At 42.2% G+C, this 24,217-nt stretch overlaps 1 protein-coding gene across 1 annotated transcript in view; it reads left to right on the top strand.

The window, feature by feature from the left end:
* The first annotated feature begins 4,202 nt into the window (after positions 1–4,202).
* Positions 4,203–24,217, top strand: part of LOC111969162 (molybdenum cofactor biosynthesis protein 1) — a 51,754-nt gene continuing 31,739 nt past the window's right edge. Inside the window, exons 1-3 of the mRNA XM_023995096.2 lie at positions 4,203–4,570; positions 13,979–14,114; positions 15,935–16,102. Of these exons, the coding sequence (XP_023850864.1) occupies positions 4,352–4,570; positions 13,979–14,114; positions 15,935–16,102 (523 nt within the window). The 5' untranslated portion in view covers positions 4,203–4,351. The remainder of the gene's footprint in view (positions 4,571–13,978; positions 14,115–15,934; positions 16,103–24,217) is intronic.

Raw genomic sequence — 24,217 nt, forward strand, 5'->3', positions numbered from 1 at the left:
CAAACAGTAACCAACCAAGTAGAAGAGTTACACAAGTCAGAAATAGAGATCAAATTAATCCCTTACCTTTGATGATCTTCATATGGTTGCACTCAGCAGACATTAATTTACTCAAMAAATGTTCCTTTTAGAGATAAAGAGATAAAGTCTCTTTATATCCAAAAACCTCAGTTTTGTTCGCACGTTTTCTTCAGTAATCCACAGGCTCATACACAGTCAAAACAGGAAGACAAAAAATCCAAATTGCATCCGTAAAGTTCATAGAAACATGTCAAACAATGTTTATATTCAATCCTCAGGTTGTTTTTAGCCTAAATAATCGATAATATTTCAACCGGACAATAACGTCGTCAATATAAAAGGTAAACAAGAAAGGCACTCTCTCGGTCTCGCTCATGAAAAAGCTCTGTGACACTTTAGGGTCCACTCATTCAGACTGCTCTTACTTCCTCATTTTTCAGAATACAAGCCTGAAACAATTTCTAAAGACTGTTGACATCTAGTGGAAGGCATAGGAACTGCAATGTAAATCCTAAGTCAATGGATACTGTAATGGCATTGAATAGAAAACTAAAAAAAAAAAAAAAAAAACGACTTCCTGAATGGATTCTTCTCAGGTTTTTGCCTGCCAAATCAGTTATGTTATACTCACAGACACTATTCTAACATTTTTGGAAACTTTAGAGTGTTTTCTATCCAAATCTACCAGTTATATGCATATCATATCTTCTGGGCCCGAGAAGCAGGCAGTATAATTTGGGCATGCTTTTCATCCAAAATTCCGAATGCTGCCCCCTACCCTAGAGAAGTTTTAACAAAAGACTCAACTCTAATTTTGACAAAGCATATTCATTTCAAGTTAGTGTAATGTTAGCTAGCTAGCAGTAGGCATTGTGTCAAGAAGCAGTGCGGATTGGCTTGGTTGGGTAGTGTTTCGGAGGACGCATGGCTTTCGACCTTCGCCTCTCTCGAGTCCATACGGGATTTGCAGCGATGAGACAAGACTGTAACTACTAATTGGATACTGTGGAGTATTGTGGAGTAAAAAGGGTAAGAAAGTCACACACAATTTCTTTTTGAAAATAGTAAAAATAAACTTGAATGAGTAGATGTGTCAAAACTTTTGACTGGTACTGTATATTAACAGTTTCTGAAGGATAGCTCCTCAGATCATTTCAATGTAGGCTACCCAGTAATTACACAATTGCTTTTAGTTAGACTTCACTCTACTTGTAATCACTTCAATGTTCTTCTAGCAGCCCATTAATGCCACTGTCACTGTAATTACAAATCCAAAGGTAAAACCAAAGATGTTCTAATGTATTAAAATGCATGTCTATGGTAAAACTACACTACCTGAGGAGGTTGCGAGAAGATTCACATGGACGGAGATGGATAACGGTTCCAAAATGGCAGCGTCCATGGAATTGTTGCTTGTAACTGAAAATGTTTGAAGTGTGTGTGACCAGGACCTGGACGTTCTGCCGCCCTAAGTGAGACAAAAATCTGTTCACCGAGTTAAGCATTGTTATAGAACGGCTTGATATAATCTGAATACGTTTGATGTATTTATTTCAAAATAGAAAGCAAACAATAGATATCRTTTTTGCCCTTTTCTTTAACAAAGGGTATGTGATACCCTCACTCAAATCGAGCCGTAGTTTTAGTCAAAAACACCAAGCCRTTCCCAGACARGGAGGTATTTAATCAGTGCATGTGACATTATTGGAGAATTTGGCTATACCGACATCTATGGACCGGATAATTGTGTCTGTCAAACAGGTAAGCTTACCACTTATTRTTTTGGAAGAGGACGAAATAAGCTCCAATTATATATGTACTTCTATGTTTATGCCTATAATAATGTTTGGTGCACGCGTGCACATATAGGAGGTCCCTTACCAGGCAGAAGGGAATGTTACTTTAACCCCTGCATTGCAGAGTTACAATGTTGCTATCACTATGCAACCTACTACCTATAGTAGGAAAACGAGTTTCTTATTAATAATATCCCACCTGTTATCACACATGGCACGACCCTATAATTATTACAATTACAATAAAAATAACACTTTTATATAACATATTTAACATATATTTTAATATTCCTGTAGAACTGTTAAACAGAGTAAGATCACTTGAGCTTTGGAAACAACTGCCATGCATTCATAATTGCGTTTCGCTGGGGCAGTGTAAAATAAGCTTTATGTCAATGACCCAGCCTTAACATATTTTGTTTATTTACATATCGAATTTGATTGTTTCAACATTTATTTATTTTGTCTCTACCTAGAGAGGCCTCTTTCCTCTGCTGTGGTGCTGCATTGCAGTCAGCYATGTTTTCGCTCGGTAGCTGTCCATGGTCCTGAAATAAAATCATCCGAGTTTGCTTGGACACCAGCCTGATCTCCAGTTCCTTCCACCTCTGGAAACTATCTAGGTGGTAATGCGACTTCTCATGCGAGCAGAGGAGGAGGCACAGATTCTTCCAGTCCCTGGTTCCTTCCCTGACCAGCGCAGATTTGCACTCGTGTGAATTTTTTTTGCAACAAAAACAGAAGGCTGCATCGTTTTGCTTGGAATAGACAAGCCTTGGTCTCCCCGTTTGCCATACTCCTATTTTTGTGGGCCACGGAAAACTTTTGTTGCCCCTCATCTCTTGGGAAATTCCCCTCCTTATCCTGATGTGGCCCAGCCTGCACTAACATATCCCGTAAAGATCCATTCATATATTTTGGCAACTCACCGGGATCTTCTATTACTCTGGGAGTCGTATTTAGTAGCAGTACCACCACTGTCATCCGGGACAGGGAGCGACGAATCTGAGTCTGGGTCCAAGATAGTAGGGTCTTCGCCGGCAGTGTTTGGAGGTGTGGCTAGGACTGGCGTCGACCACCTGTTCTTGTCCAGCCAGACAGCTGTCATCATCGGTGGATGTGCATGGCTCGGACTCATCTTGTTTGCCCTCTTTGCTGCTAGAATCAGCGAACGGGGGCTCGTCGTTCTCGGCTTGTCTGATGGACATTGCTGCACGCTGAAAAATTTCACCAGCGAATTTCTTTGGTTTAGAGATTGTGCCTCTTTTCTCATCGTTTAAAACCATATTCACTTCCTGATAAATTTTGTCTCTTAGACATGGTAGTAAATTGTTTCAAATCTCTATAGATTACTTTTAGCTAAAATTATATCCACATGTAGTGGCTAGCTAACATTAACAGACTAGGTTAGGCTGCTGCCTTAATCACTAAACGCCACACACAAACATAAAAAAAAATACAATAATTTAATTTGCAGATTAATTTTTATAAATGTTTCACAATTGGATAATCCCATATAAAACACACACACACATCACCATAGCTACCAAGGAAAGTGGGAGTGAACTTTGGGAGAAGCAGGAATGGGGTGGGTGCAGGAACTGCATCAACTACCCAGGCCAAACTTGGATGACGCTGGGCCAATTGTGCGCCACCCTATAGGACTCCCAATCACGGCCGGATGTGATACAGCCTGGATTTGAACCAGGGACTGTAGTGACGCCTCTTGCCCTGAGAAGCAGTGCCTTAGACCGCTGCGCCACTCGGCCTTAGACCGCTGTGCCACCCACACCAGCTATGAGCTGGTGGCTGGAGTGAAGCAGGGGGTGTAGTAGCTGATCAGGGGTACCTGAGGGCGGCAGCCAATTGTCAAAATGCCGCCCCAAATTCAAGTGCCGCCATTAGCAGGGGCCTAATCTTGCCTAATGGGAGGGCCGGCCCTGTGTGTGACAATCAAATATTTGCAGACTGGAGAAGTACGGTGTTGAAGAATATGTGAATGGAAAATGTTGCAACTGTGGTGGGGATCAAACTCCGGACATCCTTGAGTGCCCTGTTAGGGTGAAAGAGATCGAGGTGTCAAGGATCAGGGCTGTACAGCAGATTTCGCTAGGAAATGCCCAACCTCACAGGACTCTTCTGAGCCTGTGTAGGGAACTAATTAAAATCATTTTTTTTTGTTGTAGAAAAGCAGGTTGATTTTGTTTAGTTAATACATTTTTTGATAGTTTATATGATTWAAAAAAAACGTTTAACCCATATTATTTCCTTTTTGGAATCCTTATTATCCACCCGCACAGTTGCTGACAGAATGCACATCCAAGTGTTGCGAACGCCATTATACCATAGAAGAAGAACTACACTACCCAGAGGGTAGACGATTTAGACGATTGGCTGAAGCTGCCCACTCCCCCTTGAATGTGGTGACAGCAACTCCGTAGACGTTATGTGAGGCTTCGATATTATTAACTGTCTTTGTTTGACACTTCTAGGACGATAAACAGYTATTCCAATAGTTAATATAAATTTATAACATGGCTTTTCATGGTAGCAAGTGCTGCCGCTTTATACTAGGCAGACATTACGATGTCAAGGCCCTGTCAACGCAGCACGTGAAACTATTTGCACCAAGCTCAACACCCAAGTTGCGGCGYTGGTATTCCAGAGCTACACAAGAGGAAAATGAACTTGAACTCGTATCTCTTGCAAACTCAAGTGCAGCTGTCCCTGCAACAAAAATTGGGACTGCACAGGTAAGAAAGGCTAGCTATAAATATTTTATAAACGCTGTGGCGTAACGTTACCGTAGATTCGTATTTCTTTCTGTAKATTTTTTGGGGGGTGGAAACAGCAAACTTCCGACAGTTCTACACATAGGATTTTTTTAATGGCAGTTTTATAGATAGTCTCATCCAATTCTACACATTTTGCAATGAGGCTYAGAGATTTTTACATTTTTAAAGCTTTTTTCCTGTAATAAAAAAAAAATGCTTGCCATGGTTTATGACCTGTTCGTATGCTATCTGGGCGGGCGGCCCGACGTGAGCCGTTCCGCCTGAAYCAATTCGGTTTACTTGAATGTAACCATAGCTGCCTGGTGGAGGCTACCACAGTGCTCTTTGACATAAAAGCGAGTTCCAAACACGTTCTAAGCAGTCTTTGYGAGGTTACTTTCTAAATGTAATCTGTTCAATTTAGGCTACTAGTTACCTGTCCAAAATTGTAATCYGTAACGTAAGTTACCCTAACTCAGTAATGCAATTATATTATTTTCCTCTTTAGAACAGTTTCCCAAACTCAGTGCATGTTTTYTTTTTTTCCCTYGCACTACACAGCTGATTAAAATAATCATCAAYCTTTGATAATTTGAATCAGCTGTGTGGTGTTAGGGGGAAAAACGAAATGTGCAGCCCTTGGGGTCCCGAGGACCGAGTTTGGGAAACGCTGCATTAGTTGAAGACAAAAATAAATATTGCCAATTGAAAGATATCTACAGTGCATTCCTATTTGCATTGACCCAACTCCCCCCCTTTGTTTTTACACCGCTGCTTATTATTGCGTAGTCACTTTACGGCGGGGTTCCGTGCCCCGTACCGGCAGMWGAAGGGGTCCGGAGTGGGCTTCGGTGGTAGCATAGGAGCCRTGGCCCTCTACCTACATTAATAAAMGACCTCAACCAACTTGGGGTGACAGGTAGCCTAGTGGTTAGAGCGTTGGGCCCYTAAACGAAAGGTTGCTGGATCGAATCCCTGAGCTGACCWGGTAAAAATCGGGTGTTCTGCGCCTGAACAAGGCCACTGTTACCTGGTAGGCTGTGATTGTAAATAAGAATTTGTTCTTAACTGACTTGCCTAGTTAAGTCATCTGGATCTTCGCAACTAGCCAACCGCAATCCCGGGTGACCACTCCTGGCTAGCGTTTCCATCCCGGAGCAAGCACCAATTAGGCTGAAGCTAGCCCGYCCAGGGCTCCTATGCTACCACCGAAGCCCACTCCGGACCRCTTCTACTGCCGGTACGGGGCACGGAACCCCGCCGATCCTCTATGACTGGAATACCGACATAATCTGCCCGAGGACTCCAACAGGCCCCTCAGGCGCGACGCCTGCTTAAGGCCCATTCTGCTAACCTGCTAGGCCTGCTAGCTACCTGGAACCCTACTAATTCCACYACTGGTCTATCGACGTCACTGCACAAAGAGGCAAAAACAGACTTACCCCCATTGCGACGTAACTGATAGCTTGCCTGCCCCTGTCTGCTAACTGCTAGCTTGCCTGCTCCGGTTTGCTAACTGCTGGCTTGCCTTCCCTGGTCTGCTAACTGCTAGCCCCTGCTAACTGCTTGCTAACCCTGTCTGCTAACTGCTAGCTTGTTTAGGCCTGGCCTACTAACTGCTAACAGTTAGCTGCTAACTGTTAGCTCGGCCTGTCTGAATCGCCGTGTCTCCAGTCAGCCCAACCACTCACTGGACCCATATGTTCACTTGGCCTCTCAAATATCAATATGCCACGTCCATTACTGTCCTGGTTAGTGATTACTGTCTTATTTCACTGTAGAGCCTCTAGCCCTGCTCAATATGCCTTAACCAACCATGTTGTTCCACCTTCTTAATATGCGATGACATCACCTGGTTTAAACGTCTCTAGAGACTCTCATCATTACTCAATGCCTAGGTTTACCTCCAATGTACTCGCATCCTAGGTAAGGTAGTGATGAGAGATGAGTAATGATGAAGAGAGTCTCTAGAGACGTTTAAACCAGGTGATGTCATCGCAWATTAAGGAGGTGGAACAACATGGTTGGTTAAGGCATATTGAGCAGGGCTAGAGGCTCTGTACACTATGCCTTGAATCTATGCTATCGAGCCCAGAAACCTGCTCCTTTTACTCTCTGTTCCGAAAGTGCTAGACGGACAGTTCGTATAGCATTTAGCCGTACCCTTATCCTACTTCTCCTCTGTTCCTCTGGTGATGTAGAGGTTAATCCAGGTCTTGCAGTGCCTAGCCCCACTCCCACTCCCCAGGTGCTCTCATTTGTTGACTTCTGTAACCGTAAAAGCCTTGGTTTCATGCATGTTAACATTATAAGCCTACTCCCTAAGTTTGTTTTACTCACTGCTTTAGTACACTCTGCCAACCCGGATGTCTTAGCCGTGTCTGAATCCTGGCTTASGAAAACCACCAAAAACCCTGAAATCTCCATCGCTAACTCTAACATTTTCCGCCAAGATAGAACTGCCAAAGGGTGCGGTGTTGCAATCTACTGCAGAGATAGCCTGCAGAGTTCTGTATTACTATCCAAGTTTGTACCCAAACAATTCGAGCTTCTAAGTCTAAAAATTCACCTTTCCAGAAACAAGTCTCTCACTGTTGCTGCTTGCTATAGACCTCCCTCTGCCCCCAGCTGTGCCCTCGATACCATATGTGACTTGATTGCCCCCCATCTATCTTCTGAGCTCGTGCTACTAGTGACCTAAACTGGGACATGCTTAACACCGGCTTATCCTACAATCTAAGCTTGATGCCCTCAATCTCACACAAATTATCAATGAACCTACCAGGTACAACTCCAAATCCGTAAACATGGGCACCCTCATAGATGTCATCCTAACCAACTCGCCCTCCAAATACACCTCTGCTGTTTTCAATCAAGATCTCAGCGATCACTGCCTCATTGCCTGCATCCGTAATGGGTCTGCGACAAACGACCACCCTCATCACTGTCAAACGCTCCCTAAAACTTCTCTGCGAGCAGACTTTCTAATCGACTGGCCGGGGTATCCTGGATGACATTGACCTCATCCGTCAGTAGATGATGCCTGGCTATTCTTTAAAAGTGCTTCCTCACCATCTTAAATAAGCATGCACCATTCAAAAAATGTAGAACTAGGAATAGATATAGTCCTTGGTTCACTCCAGACTTGTCTGCCCTTGACCAGAACAAAAACATCCTGTGGCGTTCTGCATTCGCATGAATAGCCCCTGTGATATGCACATTTTCAGGGAAGTTAGGAACAAATACAGGTAGTTAGGAAAGCTAAGGCTAGCTTTTTCAAACAGAAATTTGCATCCTGTAGTACTAACTCTAAAAAGTTCTGGACACTGTAAAGTCCTGGAGAATAAGAGCACTCTCCCAGCTGCCACTGCTCTGAGGCTAGGAAACACTGTCACACCGATAAATCCACTATAATTGAGAATTTCAATAAGCATTTCTCTACGGCTGGCCATGCTTTCCACCTGGCTACCCCTAACCCGATCAACTGCCCGGCACCCTCCAAGCAACCCGCCAAAGTCCCCACCAATTTCTCCTTCACCCAAATCCAGATAGTGATGTTCTGAAAGTGCTGCAAATCTGGACCCCTACAATCAGCCGGGCTAGACATCTAAGGATTCAATGTACTTTGGTCCGTTCATCTTTGCTCGATCCTGACTAGTGTCCCCAAACGCTGGAAACATCCCCACAGGATGATGCTGCCTCCACCATGCTTCGCCGTAGGGATGGTGCCAGGTTTCCTCAGACGTGACGCTTGGCATTCAAGCCAAATAGTTAATCTTGGTTCCCGCAGCATTAGAATCTTGTCGATCTGAGTCATTTAGCTGCCTTTTGGCAAACTCCAACGGGCTGTCATGTACCTTTACTAAGGAGTGGCTTCTGTCTGGCACTCTACCATAAAGCCTGATGCTTGTCCTTCTGGAAGGTTCTCCCATCTCCACAGAATCTCTGGAGCTCTGTCAGTGACCATCGTGTTCTTGGTCACCTCCCTGATAAAGTCCCCTTCCCCCGATTGCTCAGTTTGGCCAGGCGGCCAGCTCTAGGAAGAGTCTTGGTGGTTCCAAACTTCATCCATTTAAAGAATGATGGAGGCACTGTGTTCTTCGGGACCTTCAATACTGCAGACATTTTTTTGTACCTTCCCAGATCTGTGCCTCGAACAATCCTGTCTTGGAGCTCTACGGAAAATTCCTTCGACCTCATGGCTTGGTTTTTGCTCTGACATGCACTGCAACTGTGGGACCTTTATAGATGGGTGTGCCGTCCAAATCATGTCCAATCAATTGAATTTACCACAGGTGGATTCCAAGTTGTAAGAAATATCTCAAGAATAATCAATGGAAAGGGATACACCTGAGCTAATTTATTTATTTTTTGTCCAATCAATGAATTTCCCAGGTGGATTCCAAGTTGTAGAAATATCTCAAGATAATCAATGAAACGGGATACACCTGAGCTCAATTTTGAGTCTCATAACATGGTCTGAATACTTACATAAATAAAGTATTGTTTATTTTAATAATTAGCAACATTTCTAAAGCTGTTTTCGCTTTCATTATGGGGTTTTGTCTGTAGATTGAGGAAACATTTTTTATTGAATTATTTTTAGATTAAGGTTGTAACAAAATGTGGAAAAAGGGAAGTGGTGCGGAATGCTTATCTTCTCTGTTTTTAACTACAGAAACAATTTCAGAACATCTGAGATGGTGGGTTTCATGGCATGCTGAAATTACATGGCATGACCCTTCAATATTTTGAAGAATAGCCTATTTCTAGACTAGTATTCGATATGAGTTGCAATAGTTTCCTTTACAATTATGCAATCACCAGAGATGCTATACCGGAAACCTGTAGTCAGATTTTGCTATGTACTCCTGCACTTTTGCATCCACATAAAGAACATAGGCCTTGATGGTTTACCTAAGTCTACCAGATTGCCTTGAACCCTGTTATTCCATACACACCTCTACACTTATGCTTATTTTTCACCTATGAAAAATACACTACCATCAACTTGCCACTTGCTAGGTTGTCATTGTAAATAATTTGACCTGCCAGGTTAACTAAAGGTAAAAGAAACAGAACTGAGTAAAGGGATAGTTCACCCAAAATACACAGTCATTAGACAAGGTAAGACAGCAACCATCCGTTGGCTTTGTTGACCCAATATCTAGATCAATCGATTGGTCTAAAGAACGTCGATCAAGATTTTTTTTTAGTCGGGGGCTACTAGGGCCATCCCGACAACCAAAAATCTTGCTCCACCAAGAGTCAACTGTTCTTTAAAAGGTGTATTTTTCCCTATATAGACACACCSTATGTGTTTTAATAAAATCAACTAGCCTATATATAGGCTAATGGGCTTGTCTTATGCTTTATGCACACAGTTATTAAATATTAAGACACACAAATTACTCAAGAGGGAGCCAGAGAGCAAGATGGCCTAACCAGAAGAAGAAGAAAAAAATGACTACTGGTGATACGGGTGTGCCATCACCACAGCCTCCACAATGGAAGTTTACATACACCTTAGCCAAATACATTTAAASTCWGTTTTTCGRAATTCCTGACATTTAATCCTAGTAAAATCTCCCTGTCTTTGGTCAGTTAGGATCGCCACTTTATTTTAAGAATGTGAAATGTCAGAATAATAGTAGTGATTTATTTCAGCTTTTATTTTTTTCATCACATTCCCAGTGGGTCAGAAGTTTACATACACTTATTAGTATTTGGTAGCATTGCCTTTAAATTGTATAACTTGGGTCAAATGTTTCAGGTAGCCTTTCTCAAGCTTCCCACAATATGTCGTGTGAATTTTGGCCCATTACTCCTGACAGAGCTGGTGTAACTGACTCAGGTTTGTAGGCCTCTTTGCTCYCACACACTTTTTCAGTTCTGCCCACAAATTTTCTATAGGATTGAGGTCAGGGCTTTGTGACGGCCACTCCAATACCTTGACTTTGTAGTCCTTTAAGCCATTTTGCCACAACTTTGGAAGTATGCTTGGGGTCATTGTCCACTTGGAAGACCCATTTGCAACCAAGCTTTAACTTCCTGACTGATGTCTTGAGATATTGCTTCAATATATCCACATAATTTTCATCCTCATGAAGCCATCTATTTTGTGAAGTMCAGAAGTCCCTCCTGCAGCAAAGCACCGTCACAACATGATGCTGCCACCCCCGTGCTTCACGGTTGGGATGGTGTTCTTCGGCTTGAAAGCCTCCCCCTTTTTCCTCCAACCATAACGATGGTCAGTTATGGCCAAACCGATCTATTTTTTGTTTCATCAGACCAGAGGACATTTCTCCAAAAAGTACGATCTTTGTCCCCATGTGTAGTTGCAAACCGTAGTCTGGCTTTTTTATGGCGGTTTTGTAGCAGTGGCTTCTTCCTTGCTCAGCGGCCTTTCAGGTTATGTCGATATAGACTCGTTTTACTGTGGATATAGATACTTTTGTACCTGTTTACTCCAGCATCTTCACAGGGGCCTTTGCTGCTGTTCTGGGATTGATTTGCACTTTTCGTACCAAATACGTTCATCTCTAGGAGACAGAATGCGTCTCCTTCCTGAGTGGTATGACGGCTGTGTGGTCCTATGATGTTTCTACTTGCGTACGGAAATTACTCCCAAGAATGGAACGTGCCTTGGTTGGAGGTCTTGGCTGATTTCTTTTGATTTTCCCATGATATCAAGCAAAGAGGCACTGAGTTTGAAGGTAGGCCTAGAAATACATCCACAGGTACTCCTCCAATTGACTCAAATGATGTCAATTAGCCTATCTGAAACTTCTAAAGCAATGACAATTTTCTGGAATTTTCCAAGCTGTTTAAAGGCACAGTCGACTTAGTGAATGTAAACTTCTGACCCACTGGAATTGTGATTACAGTGAAGTAATCGGTCTGTAAACAATTGTTGGAAAATGACTTGTGTCATGCACAAAGTAGATCTCCTCACCGACTTGCCAAAACTATAGTTTGTTAACAAGAAATTTGCGGAGTGGTTGAAAAATGAGTTTTAATGACTCCAACCTAAGTTTGTCAACTTCTGACTTCAACTGTACACACACATACACACACACACAGTACCAGTCAAAAGTTTGGACACACCTACTCATTCCAGGTGTTTTCTTTATTTTTACTATTTTCTACATTGTGGAATAATAGTGATGAAATCAAAACTATGGAATCATGTAGTAACCAAAAAAAGTGTTAAACAAATCTAAATATATTTGAGATTCTTCAAGGTAGCCACCTTTAGCCTTGATGACAGCTTTGCACACTCTTGGCATTCTCTCAACCAGCTTCATGAGGTAGTCKCCTGGAATGCGTTTCAATTAACAGGTGTGCCTTGTTAAAAGTTATTTTGTGCTATTTCTCMCTTTCTAAATGRGTTTGAGCCAATCAGTTGTGTTGTGACAAGGTAGGGGTGGTATACAGAAGATAGTCCTACTTGGTAAAAGACCAAGTCCATATTATTCAAGTAAGCAAAGAGAAACGACAGTCCGTCATTACTTTAAGACAAGWAGGTCAGTCAATCCGGAAAATTTCAAGAACTTTGAAAGTTTCTTCAAGTGCAGTCGCAAAAACCATCAAGCTCTATGATGAACCTGGCTGTCATGAGGGCTGCCACAGTAAAGGAAGACCCAGAGTTACCTCTGCTGCAGAGGACAAGTTCATTAGTGTTACTTGCTTCAAATTGCTGCCCAAAGAAATGCTTCACAGAGTTCAAGTAACAGACACATCTCAACYTCAACTGTTCAGAGATTGTGATTTATGGTCGATAGCTGCAAAGKAACCGCTACTAAAGGACACAAATAAGAAGAAGAGACTTGCTTGGGCCAAGAAACACGTGCAATGGACATTAGACCGGTGGAAATCTGTGCTTTGGTCTGATGAGTCCAAATTTGAGATTTTGGGTTCCAACCACTGTCTTTGAGACGCAGAGTAGGTGAATAATAATCTCCGCATGTGTGGTTCCCACCGTGAAGCATGGAGGTGTGAGGGTGCTTTGCTGGTGACACTGTCTATGAATATTTAGAATTAGAGGCAATGTTAACCATTTCAAAAAAAGATTAACCAGGAAAAGCCCATCATGGCTACCACAGCATTATGCAGCGATACGCCATCCCATCTGGTTTTCTCTTAGWGGGACTATCATTTGTTTTTAAACAGAACAATGACCCAACACACCTCCAGGCTGTGTAAGTGCTATTTGACCAATAAGGAGAGTGATGGAGTGCTGGAATAGAGGACCTGGCCTCGACCATCACCCGACCTCAACCCAATTGAGATGGTTTGGGATGTCTTSGACCGCAGAGTGAAGGGAAAGCAGCCAACAAGTGCTCAGCATATGTGTGAACTCCTTCAAGACTGTTGGAAAAGCAATCCAGGTGAAGCTGGTTGAGAGAATTCCAAGAGAGTGCAAAGCTGTCATCAAGCAAAGGGTGGCTTGTTTGAAGAATCTCAAATATAACATATCTTGATTTAACACTTTTTTTGTCACTACARGATTCCGTATGTGTTATTTCATATTTTTGATGTCTACACTATTWTTCTACAATGTAGAAAATAGTAAAAAATAAATAAAAACCATTGAATGAGTAGTTGTGTCCAAACTTATGACTGGTACTGTGTGTATTAAATATATAAATGCACGCAAGGTTTGAAATTATTGTTTTATTTTAATATTATATCCTCTAGGGCTTCTTGTGGTCAATTTAGTCTACAAATTATTTGTAGTTATGTTCCTGCCTCCTGACCATCTGCTGAATCTAGTTTGATCCCTGATGTAGGCTCACTAGCTCACCTGCGCTGTCTCTGTAAGCTTTTGGCTGGAGCGCATGTGCTAAGCGCAGAGTAGGCACATTTGCTATTTTACGCAACAGTTTTGTCACAAAAACAGTGGAGTGGAGTTGAACTTGGTACGTTAACACTTGATGAAAAATACATTTTGTGTGCACGGTCATCACGTACTGATTTTATCCGAAACAAGTCAGTTTGGTGGAAACACACCACTGGTGAGAGTGCATCATTTCTTTATGCATATTTTTGAATATTCACATGAAAATCTGTCGCCAATTGGATTGAAAATTAGCTACTGTAAATAAGAATTTGTTCTTAATTGAGTTGCCCAGTTGATTAAAAAAAGCTATTTTTAGCATTTGTGGCCCAAATCCAATTAATGTCAATATACCTGATATTATCATTTTTTGCGTAAAAAAAAAAAAAAGTCAATTATCCTAAAGTGTCTAAAATTGATTGTCAAGCTCAATGAAGTAAGTCTACTTTAAGATTTGGACATGAAGCACGGAAAATGCTAGGTTGAGTAATTAACCCTCCTAAGAGGGTTGCTCACTGTTTATTTTATCCTTTGTTGTGTATGTCCAGGAGCTGGCTGTACCAGTGGGCCAGAGGCAAAGGTTGAATGAGGAAGTTCTACCCTTCTCTGCCTTCCTGACAGACAACTTTGGCAGACGGCACAGCTACCTGCGCATTTCCCTGACGGAGAAATGTAACCTTCGCTGTAAGCACCATGATGAAGACTGCTTAAAGGCTATATAATCATTGTTTTTATTTTTAACAATTATAAAACACATTTAACTGAAATTATTCCCTAATGGTGTGATTAATCTCTGTCACTGTAGTGGCTAAATTGTCCAATATAATTGTCCCAATACAATTTCCATCATAATCCTTTAGCCACAATGGAGGGTAGTGAAATGCAAGTCTTGATGCKTACAAATCCAATGTCTAGAGTTTGATTCATGTTGAAAACAATGCATTTGTCGTTCTTCAGGTTACAAAAATGTAAAGAAAAATCGAACAAAACAAATTCCTTAAATTCAAACTAAAGAAACAAATAGCGTGGTCTGGTATGTTTAAGCATGGTGAAAAGACTGGCTGCCATTCCAGTCACATCCAATGGGCCTTGGAGCCTGTAGGCTTTTTAAAAGTGTTCCCCTTCAACCTGTAGAGGGGGGTACACACACTTCACAGAAGATTAGTGGCAATCACACATACATACATTTATTATCAATTTGGTAACTGTCATGTTGTTCACTAACATGACAGTTGTCAGCTAAGGTGATGTCATCCTTCCTGAAATGTAACCTCAGGCTGTAATGGCTCTCCTGTAACTTGACAGAAATTTGTTTCGTAAACCTTTTGTCTTCCACTGACGTTTACATTCTTCTCCTTGAAATCTGTGTTGTACTGATTTATCAACATGTCTTCCAGATCTGAAACAGAGATTATGTTAGCTGTAATGGTAGGACGGCTACTCTTGTCCTTATTGTTATGGCTTCTAAGGGTTCATTGATTCRCCCCACCAGTAGGGTCCTCACAGCATAGGGTCCATCTTCACAACCACCTCCCATGGTTCCATGAGTTTGGGAGCGTTTGTTCCTATCAACAGCTGTCTGAATCACATTGTGTCCTGATTGTGCCTATTCAGCTGAAACACTGAGCCTGGTGTTTCCAACAGGCTCTGCGACAGCTTCTACCCCTAAGCTTTAAGACTGCTAAATAGTAAATGAATGGTAACCAAACTATCTGCACTGACCCTACACACACACACACACACACACACACACACACACACAGAGACACAGACCAACAAATAGGTGTCCCCTTTTCCCTTTCCCAAATACACACTCACACACTACATTGACACTCCCACACACATTCGCATACACAACAAACACTTTTACTAATTTGCTATTCTGTTCTTTATTCTACTCTTATCATTGTCTGTCCTGATGCCTCGTCACTTTACCCTGCCTTCATGTGCATATCTACCTCAAATACCTTTGTACATTTGATCTGGTACTGGTACTCCCTGTATATAGCTCAGTTCTTGTGCATTTTATTTGATTCCTCTTCTTACTGATCCTTTCAGATCCAAGCAAGTGCCTAGTCTAGGGGCTAAGGTGTAGGAATACTTTTGACATTCAACATTGGTTGCACTGTGAGGTAGTGGCAGTAGACATTTTCCTTGGCACTGGGAAAATGGTTTGCAATTTCCAATTAGATATGAAGGATAAATTGTGAGGATTTATTTATATCTAAAGGACCATCCCCATTAGTGATGTTAACCAATGAAATCTTATTAAAAATCCTCTTATTTGACTCCTGTTGAGATGTTGCTTGTTCTTTTCGTTATTGTCGAGCTTTGTATCTCTTCTGCACGAGAACCTTTGAGGTAGTTGTATAACGGCATTACCAAGCTAGCTTGTACATTTATGCTGCTCTAGCGGGGGATACTAGCGATGAGGTTTGTGTTATCAGGTATTGCCATTTATTTAAGTGCCAATAAATGTCTCCCTTGAATCTCTCCCCCTGCAGGTCAGTACTGTATGCCAGAAGAGGGGGTCAAGCTCACCCCTCGCGCTCAGCTCCTGTCTACTTCCGAGGTGCTGACCGTGGCCCAGCTGTTTGTACGAGAGGGTGTGGAGAAGATKCGCCTCACTGGGGGAGAACCCCTCATCCGACCAGACGTCGTGGACATCATCAGTGAGTGGGGCGTGGGTTGTGTGAACTGCACATTCGGTGTGTCTGGCGGGCTAAAACGAATGCACCCTTTTKTTTGGGTAGAAAGCAGATTCGCTAATGTGCCTGATTTAATATGCTAGTTTTTATCAAATTGATTAAAAGTACATCATAATGCTGCATTTCTCAGTTCATTCCCATTGGSACCCCTAGGGTGTGCACATTGTTCCAGCCCAGCTCTAACAAACCTAATCCAACTACAGTAATCAGCTCATTATCAAGTGTGTTAGCGCTGGGCTATAACAAAAATGTGCACACCCATATACACATTCTTGTGAACGTTTTCATTTAATTTATAATAACGTCTTTGTATCTGAAAATCATTGTCATGTGGTTAATCAAGATTCTATCTCAATTAAAATTCTTGGGTTTGCGGTAATATTTGTAAAAAAAATTTTTTTTTTTTTTTAAACTAGAATAAATGCATTTTCTGAACACCCCACAAATTAAGTAGATATTAAACCTAAGAAAACATATTTTCTCACCTCTGGCGTTAAAGCCTTTTTGTTGTCAATTTTTCTTGATATGGACACCATTTATATTCAACCATCACAGACAATATGGAAGTTGTTTGAATATATTTATAAAACTTGTTATAACATCAACATTTACCTAATGCTCATGTGTCCCCCAAACCAATTCAATTATTGTACATAGATTTTATATTTAAAATATTTAATGTGGCTATATTAAAAATATAAAAATTGTTATTGTTCCGGAGTTCCAAATTAAGCAGCAGCAGCTGAAAAGATGAGCTCCTACAAATATTGAAATTTAAATGTTTTTTTAGAGTAAAGTACATCGAAAAAAATCAAAAGAAAACTGCAAACTGAATAGGAGACCAAACAAGCAGCTAACAAAGAAGAAAGGCTTTTGAGAAAGTAACAATTTTTCATAAAATTATAACCGTTTTCTTAGCTAGCTAAGTTTTTTACCTGTTGCTAGGCAGTTGCTAGGGACATTCCTGAAGAAGCTAGCTAGCTAACAGGAGTGTCTAGTTGCAGAAGGGACAAAGAAGGGACAAAGTGGGACAAAATAAGGACAGAAAGAAAAGGAAAGGGGACATTAAGGTGAAGCAGTCTCTAAAGACACAAAAGACAATAATACAAGAAACAAAACTTCTATTGCCTCCCTCTACGATACGCACTTCCGGGTTGGAGGGAGTAGTTGCATTCCGCTTCGGCTCCACAGGTAGTATTACATTTCATTTCATTACAGTACAACAGTTTGATTTGTTTGATCTTAGCTGGCTACATAGCCGTCTTTGTATCCAAGATAATTGTGTAGTCTAGAGTAATTGTCGAGTTACCTAGCCAGCTCCACTTTCAAACAAAGTCAACAACGCAGCCACTGCTAGCTAGCCTATTTCACCAGCCAGCAGTACTATAATCATTTTAGTCAATAAGATTTTTTTGCAACGTAAGCTTAACTTTCTGAACATTCGAGACGTGTAGTCCACTTGTCATTCCAATCTCCTTTGCATTAGCGTAGCCGCTCTTCTGTAGCCTGTCAACTATGTGTCTGTCTACCCTGTTCTCTCTCTCTGCACGACCATACAAACGCTTCACACGCGTGGCCGCTGCTACTCTAACCTGGTGGTCCCAGCGCGCACGACCCACGTGGGTTCCAGGTCTCAGGCAGCCTCTGGAACTGCCGATCTGCGGCCAACAAGGCAGAGTTCATCTCAGCTATGCTTCCTCCAGTCCCTCGACTTCTTGGCACTGACGGAAACATGGATTACCACTGATACACTGCTACTCCTACTGCCTCTCCTCGTCTGCCCACGTGTTCTGCACACCCCGAGAGCTTCTGGTCAGCGGGTGGTGGCACTGGGATCCTCATCTCTCCCAAGTGACATTCTCTCTTTCTCCCCTGACCCATCTGTCTATCGCCTCCTTTGAATTCCATGCTGTCACAGTTACAGCCCTTTCAAGCTTAACATCCTTATCATTTATCGCCCTCCAGGTTTCCTTGGAGAGTTCATAATGAGCTTGAACGCCTGATAAGTTCCTTTCCTGAGGATGGCTACCTCTCACAGTTTGGGTGACTTTAACTCCCCACGTCTACCTTGATCATTCCTCTCTGCCTCCTTCTTTCCACTCCTCTCCTCTTTTGACCTCACCCTCTCACCTTCCCCCCTACTCACAAGGCAGGCAATACGCTTGACCTATCTTTACTAGATGCTGTTCTTCCACTAATCTCATTGCACTCCCCTCCAAGTTCCGACCACTACCTTTGTATCCTTTTCCCTCTCGCTCTCATCCAACACTTCCACACTGCCCCTACTCGGATGGTATCGCGCCGTCCCAACCTTCGCTCTTTCTCTCCCCCCGCTACTCTCTCCTCTTCCATCCTATCAATCTCTTCCTCTGCTCAAAACCTTCTCCAACCTATCTCCTGATTCTGCCTCCTCAACCTCCTCTCCTCCCTTTCTGCATCCTTTGACTCTCTTATGTCCCTATTCCAGGCCGGCTCTGTCCTCCCTCTGCTCCGTGGCTCGACGACTCATTGCGAGCTCACAGAACAGGGCTCCGGGCAGCCGAGCGGAAATGGAGGAAAACTCGCCTCCCTGCGGACTGGCATCCTTTCACCCCTCCTCTCTACATTCTCCTCTTCTGTCTCTTGCTGCTAAAGCCAATTTCTACCACTCTAAATTCCAAGCATACTGCCTCTAACCCTAGAAATGCCTCTTTGCCAACCTTCTCCTCCTCCTGAATCCTCCTCCCCCCTCCTCCCTCTCTGCGGATGACTTCGTCAACCATTTTGAAAAGAAGGTGACGACATCCGATCCTCGTTTGCTAAGTCAAACGACACCGCTGGTTCTCTGCTCACACTGCCCTACCCTGTGCTTTGACTCTTTCTCCCCTCTCTCTCCAGATGAAATTCGCGTCTTGTGACGGCCGGCGCCCAACAACCTGCCCGCTTGACCCTATCTCTCTTCTCCAGACCATTTTCGGAGACTCTCCCTTACCTCACCTTCGCTCATCAACTCATCTTGACCGCTGGCTACGTCCCTTCCGTCTTCAAGAGAGCGAGAGTTGCACCCCTTCTGAAAAAACCTAACACTCGATCCTCCGATGTCAATAACTAACAGACCAGTAATCCCTTCTTTCTTTTTCTCTCCAAAACTCTTGAAGTGCCGTCCTGGGCCAGCTCTCTGCTATCTCTCTAGAATGACTCTTGATCCAATCAGTCAGGTTTCAAGACTAGTCATTCAACTGAGACTGCTCTTCTCTGTGTCACGGAGGCGCTTCCGACACTGCTAAGCTAACTCTCTCTCCTCTTCTCTCATCCTTCTGACCTATCGGCTGCCTTTGATACTGTGAACATCAGATCCTCTCTCCACCCTCTCCGAGCTGGGCATCTCCGGCAAGGTCCACGCTTGGATTGCGTCCTACCTGACAGGTCGCTCCTACCAGGTGGCGTGGCGAGAATCTGTCTCGCACCACGGCCTCTCACACTGGTGTCCCCAGGGTTCTGTTCTAGGCCTCTCCTATTCTCGCTATACACCAAGTCACTTGGCTCTGTCCATATCCTCACAATGGTCCTCCTATCATTGCATGCAGACGACACACAATAATCTTCTCCTTTCCCCCGTCTGTAACCAGGTGGTGAATCGCATCTCTGCATGTCTGGCAGCGACATATCAGTGTGGATGACGGATCACCACCTAAAGCTGAACCTCGGCAAGACGGAGCTGCTCTTCCTCCCGGGAAGGACTGCCCGTTCCATGATCTCGCCATCACGGTTGACAACTCCATTGTGTCCTCCTCCCAGAGTGGCTAAGAACCTTGGCGTGATCCTGGACAACACCCTGTCGTTCTCAACTAACATCAAGAGGTGACCCGTTCCTGTAGGTTCATGCTTCTACAACATTCGGCAGAGTACGACCCTGCCTACGCAGGAAGCGGCGCAGGCTCTAACCGAGGCCTTGTCATCCCCGTCTGGTTACTGCAGCACTCGCTGTTGTTGGGCTCTCCCTGCCTGTGCCATTCAACCCTACAACTCACCAGCGCAGCCGTCTGGTGTCAACTTTCCAAGTTCTCTCACGTCACCCCGCTCCTCGCTCTCTCCATGGCTTTCCAGTTGAAGCTCGCATCCCGTACAAGACCATGGTGCTCTACGGAGCTGTGAGGGGAAGGCACCTCCGTACCTTCAGGCTCTCGGATCAGGCCTACACCACACAAGGGCATGCGTTCCTCCAACCTTGCTGCTGCGCCTCCCTATTGAGAAGTAAGTTCCACGTCAGGCCAGTCAAAGACTGTTTCGCTGCTGCTGGCACCCCAATGGTGGAACAACTCCTCACGACGCACGGTGCGCGGAGTCATCACACACTTCCGGAGACAATTGAAACCCACTTTTAAGGAATACTAGGATAGATAAAGTAATCCTCTCAACCCCCCTCCCTTAAAAGAGTTGATGCACTATTGTAAGTGGTTGTTCACTGGATATCATAGGGTGAAATGCAGGCCAATTTGTAAGTCGCTCTGGATAAGAGCGTCTGCTAAATGATTAAATGTAATGTTATATTCAACCCTGAATAGCACTTCTGTGTATGGGCTGGTCATTTAAATAAATGCTTTCATTCAGAATGTAACAAAATCGCATTTCTTGGGATTTGTCTTACATGTCAGAATGGCTCAAGAACATTAAAATTCATCTTATTTCTTTGCCATTTTATTTAACAAATATTGTCATGTGACAGGGTTAAGACTAGGGTGACAGGGTTGAATACTGTAACAGGGTTGAAGAGACATCGTTTTCCAGTTTACTATCAAAATCCTTTAAATATTTACCCCAAAATATTGCGTTTCATTGTATGCAACCATTTAATAAGGACATTAGCTATATTTAGAATTAATCTGGTTTTTATTAACCAAACTGCAGTAAATATTGAAACAAATTTAAAACACATCAGGCATTAGGTTAATTAATAACATTCAACAGGTTTCATCAGAAAAGTTCCAACGTGTCATCAAACTGACATTTTTCCAAGGACATTTAGAATGCTAGAACAGCTGTGACTACAGCGCTAGTGTCAGCATGACTATTCTCCTTCTCAGGAGCACCATATTCATTCATTCATTCATTGTTTTCTTCCTGAGAGTCTGGCCCACACATATCCCTCCACGTGGAGGTTGAGAGAGGTCACATGCTGGTGGAATCATCTCAAGTTGGTCAGCTCGACTATCCCCACCTGACTTAAAATAAAAACAAAAAAAATACACATATAAAAGAATGAGATTACTTGCCTGTTTCTGTACCATGCAGTTGAAAATTGTTGAATGATGTTACTTCCTGTTAATGATTTCACATAAGGGTGGACTGACCAATTTTTTTGGCGTGACGGGGTTGAATGTAGACTGAGGGACAGCAAAATTGTGTTATTTTAATCAATAATCATGCATTTATTTGATAAATACTTTCTCAACAAAAGAACACGTTTGCATTAATGGCAAAAGTTATTAATTATGTGTGATTTTAATATTAATTTCCCAAMAAAAAAAAGTMAAATGCCTGGGGGACATGACAAAATTCTTAGTGTCAGTTKAAAATATATTTTTAATTAAAGTTTAAATGAAATTCTCTATATATTAAAATTCATTATACTGGACCTTTCAATGTATATACAAAGTCTTTTAACATTTCATTTTGGTGACCCAATACTTGAAATATAATATAAAAAGTCAGAGGGACTGAAATTGCCTGGGCCCAAGAATGACCCACAAACCTAAAAAGTAACTTCTATCCTATAAATCTTGTTGGCTATGACAACAAACTTACAACAAACTTTTAACATTGTATCAACTATTAACTTGGGTCTGGCCCGAGCTAGCATTAGCAAACTTGTTACATTGTATAAAATATTCTGGGCCCTCAGTTTCCTGTGCCAGTGAGCTCGGGACAGACACAGTTGTAGGCTATTTGCGCAAGGGATAGGAAGTAATCGGGTAGACCTATTTTAGAGCATGACATTTCTCCCTTTCAGCTGAGTGATTATCAATAGGTAGAGCATGAAAGATTTTTCAAATATACTGAACAAAAATATAAATGCAACAATTCAAAGATTCATTGAGTTACAGTTCATATAAGTAAATAAGTCAGTTGAAATCAATTCATTAGGCCCTAATCTATGGATTTCACATAACTGGGAATATAGATATGCATCTGTTGGTCACAAATACCTTAACAAAAAAAGGTATGGGCGTGGATCAGAAAACCAGTCGGTATCTCGTGTGTCTAGGGCTGTGATGGTCATGAAATTTGGTCTGCCGGTGATTGTCAAGCAAATAACTGTCGGTCTCACGGTAATTGACCGTTAATTAACAAACGCATTAACAAGCATCTACATTTAAAAAAGTCTAAATCCATGTGATACAGCCTACACCATCACAATAAATCCATTATTTTAGACATGTCTAAAGAAACAAACATGATTTGAAGACAATGTAGTATATTTCAGAAGAACATTATAGCATACTCTGCATTGTCATTATGTTAAGCCCTGATCTGGCTATGCCATATGGCTGTGGGCTACACTAGTTCATTTAACAGACAAGATTTGCTTAGAATTCTGTGTCATTATTTTATAGTATGAAGAATACAATTGAACATTAGCTGAATAAAATAGAAAGGATATTTTCTCCAAACGATTTGAGGGAGGGGGCGCACATGCTGCTAACAAAGTAACCGGTACTCCTATATGCTTAATTTAAGATTATTTATGTAACTTTCGTTACAAATGTTGGGCTATATGTTTTGATTTTTAATACATTCTACGGCTGCATGATGCGACTCTAATGATGATTTGAAAAAAGTTGCATGAGATCTACTTTGTTTTTCACGTGGGCTGTAGACTTCATCAGTCTCATTGACAATTTGCCAAGCACTTGATAATGCCTCGAATTTCCCGGGAACATCCCCTTTTGTATGGCCATAATCCTCCTAAAAAAATCAATGCGCTTCACAGGCTACAAGTGAAGACAGACACATCAGGGACGCAACTGCTCACGTCCTTATCCAATTCCGAGGTGCTAATTGAAGATGTTGGAAGTACTGTCCACATTTACTTTTTGTCAGCCAACAAGATGAGTAGGCCTAACAAACTGCAAAAGTAATAGCCTATGTCAATCTACTCTCCCCCATAGTACAAAAGTTGACCTATTCTGTGTGAGAAATAAATATTCCAAACATAATCCGGGACAGTTGTTGGATGCGCTAGATCCCAGATTAATACAACCACTAGCATAAAAAAAACATGTTTTAAGCAATGACCCTGACGCAACGGATGAGAACGTTTAGCTTAAAATGTTGATAGCCTAATAGTTTCTCACATTATAAGCACAGCAATGCGCACACGGCAGTAGGCTATAAGCATGAATGTTCCATTAGCAGGAAAACGCAATTCTCAAGTACCAACAAATGCGATTATGCATGTAATGCTTTTGTTATAAAGGTTAATTTATGGGGGAAATGATCTTCCCCAAGATTGAAACACACGTGCTGTGTATGTATGCCAGTTAGTCTCTACACCCATTGTAAAAGCAGATTAATGTGCTTCATTTTAAGAAGTTATTTGGCCACTTTAGTTGTTATTCAAACCATATAATAATGTATATAGGCCTATGGGCTAGGGCCATTTCAGTTGTACAATTGACTAGTCATTTATCCCCCTTTCCCTACACATTTATGGTGGATGAGGTTAGTTTCCCCCTATGTAAAGTGCTTTGAGTACCTCAGTTAGTAGAAAAGTGCTATATAAATCCAATCAATTATTATTTGTATACGATCACATGGTGTTAGGTTCTAATTACCAGAGTAAGAACTCGACGGACACTATGAAAGCTTAAACCAAGTTTATTCTTCCCYAAGGATCGAACAGCTGAATCGACAGACATATTCACACAAGCACTGATATTTAACATTTTCTCCTATGCTGAGTCTCCTCCTCCACATCTGAACAAACATTGTATCTTTATTGCAAGGCAGGATAAGTGATACAGGCCATAACCTTTTCTTTGTCTCTTAAAGTAACCTGACCTTGAACCCCTTSYTCACTAATCRATGGCTTTCTCCCCT

The sequence above is a fragment of the Salvelinus sp. IW2-2015 genome, linkage group LG10, assembly GCF_002910315.2.
Source record: "Salvelinus sp. IW2-2015 linkage group LG10, ASM291031v2, whole genome shotgun sequence".
Classification (NCBI taxonomy): Eukaryota; Metazoa; Chordata; class Actinopteri; order Salmoniformes; family Salmonidae; genus Salvelinus; species Salvelinus sp. IW2-2015.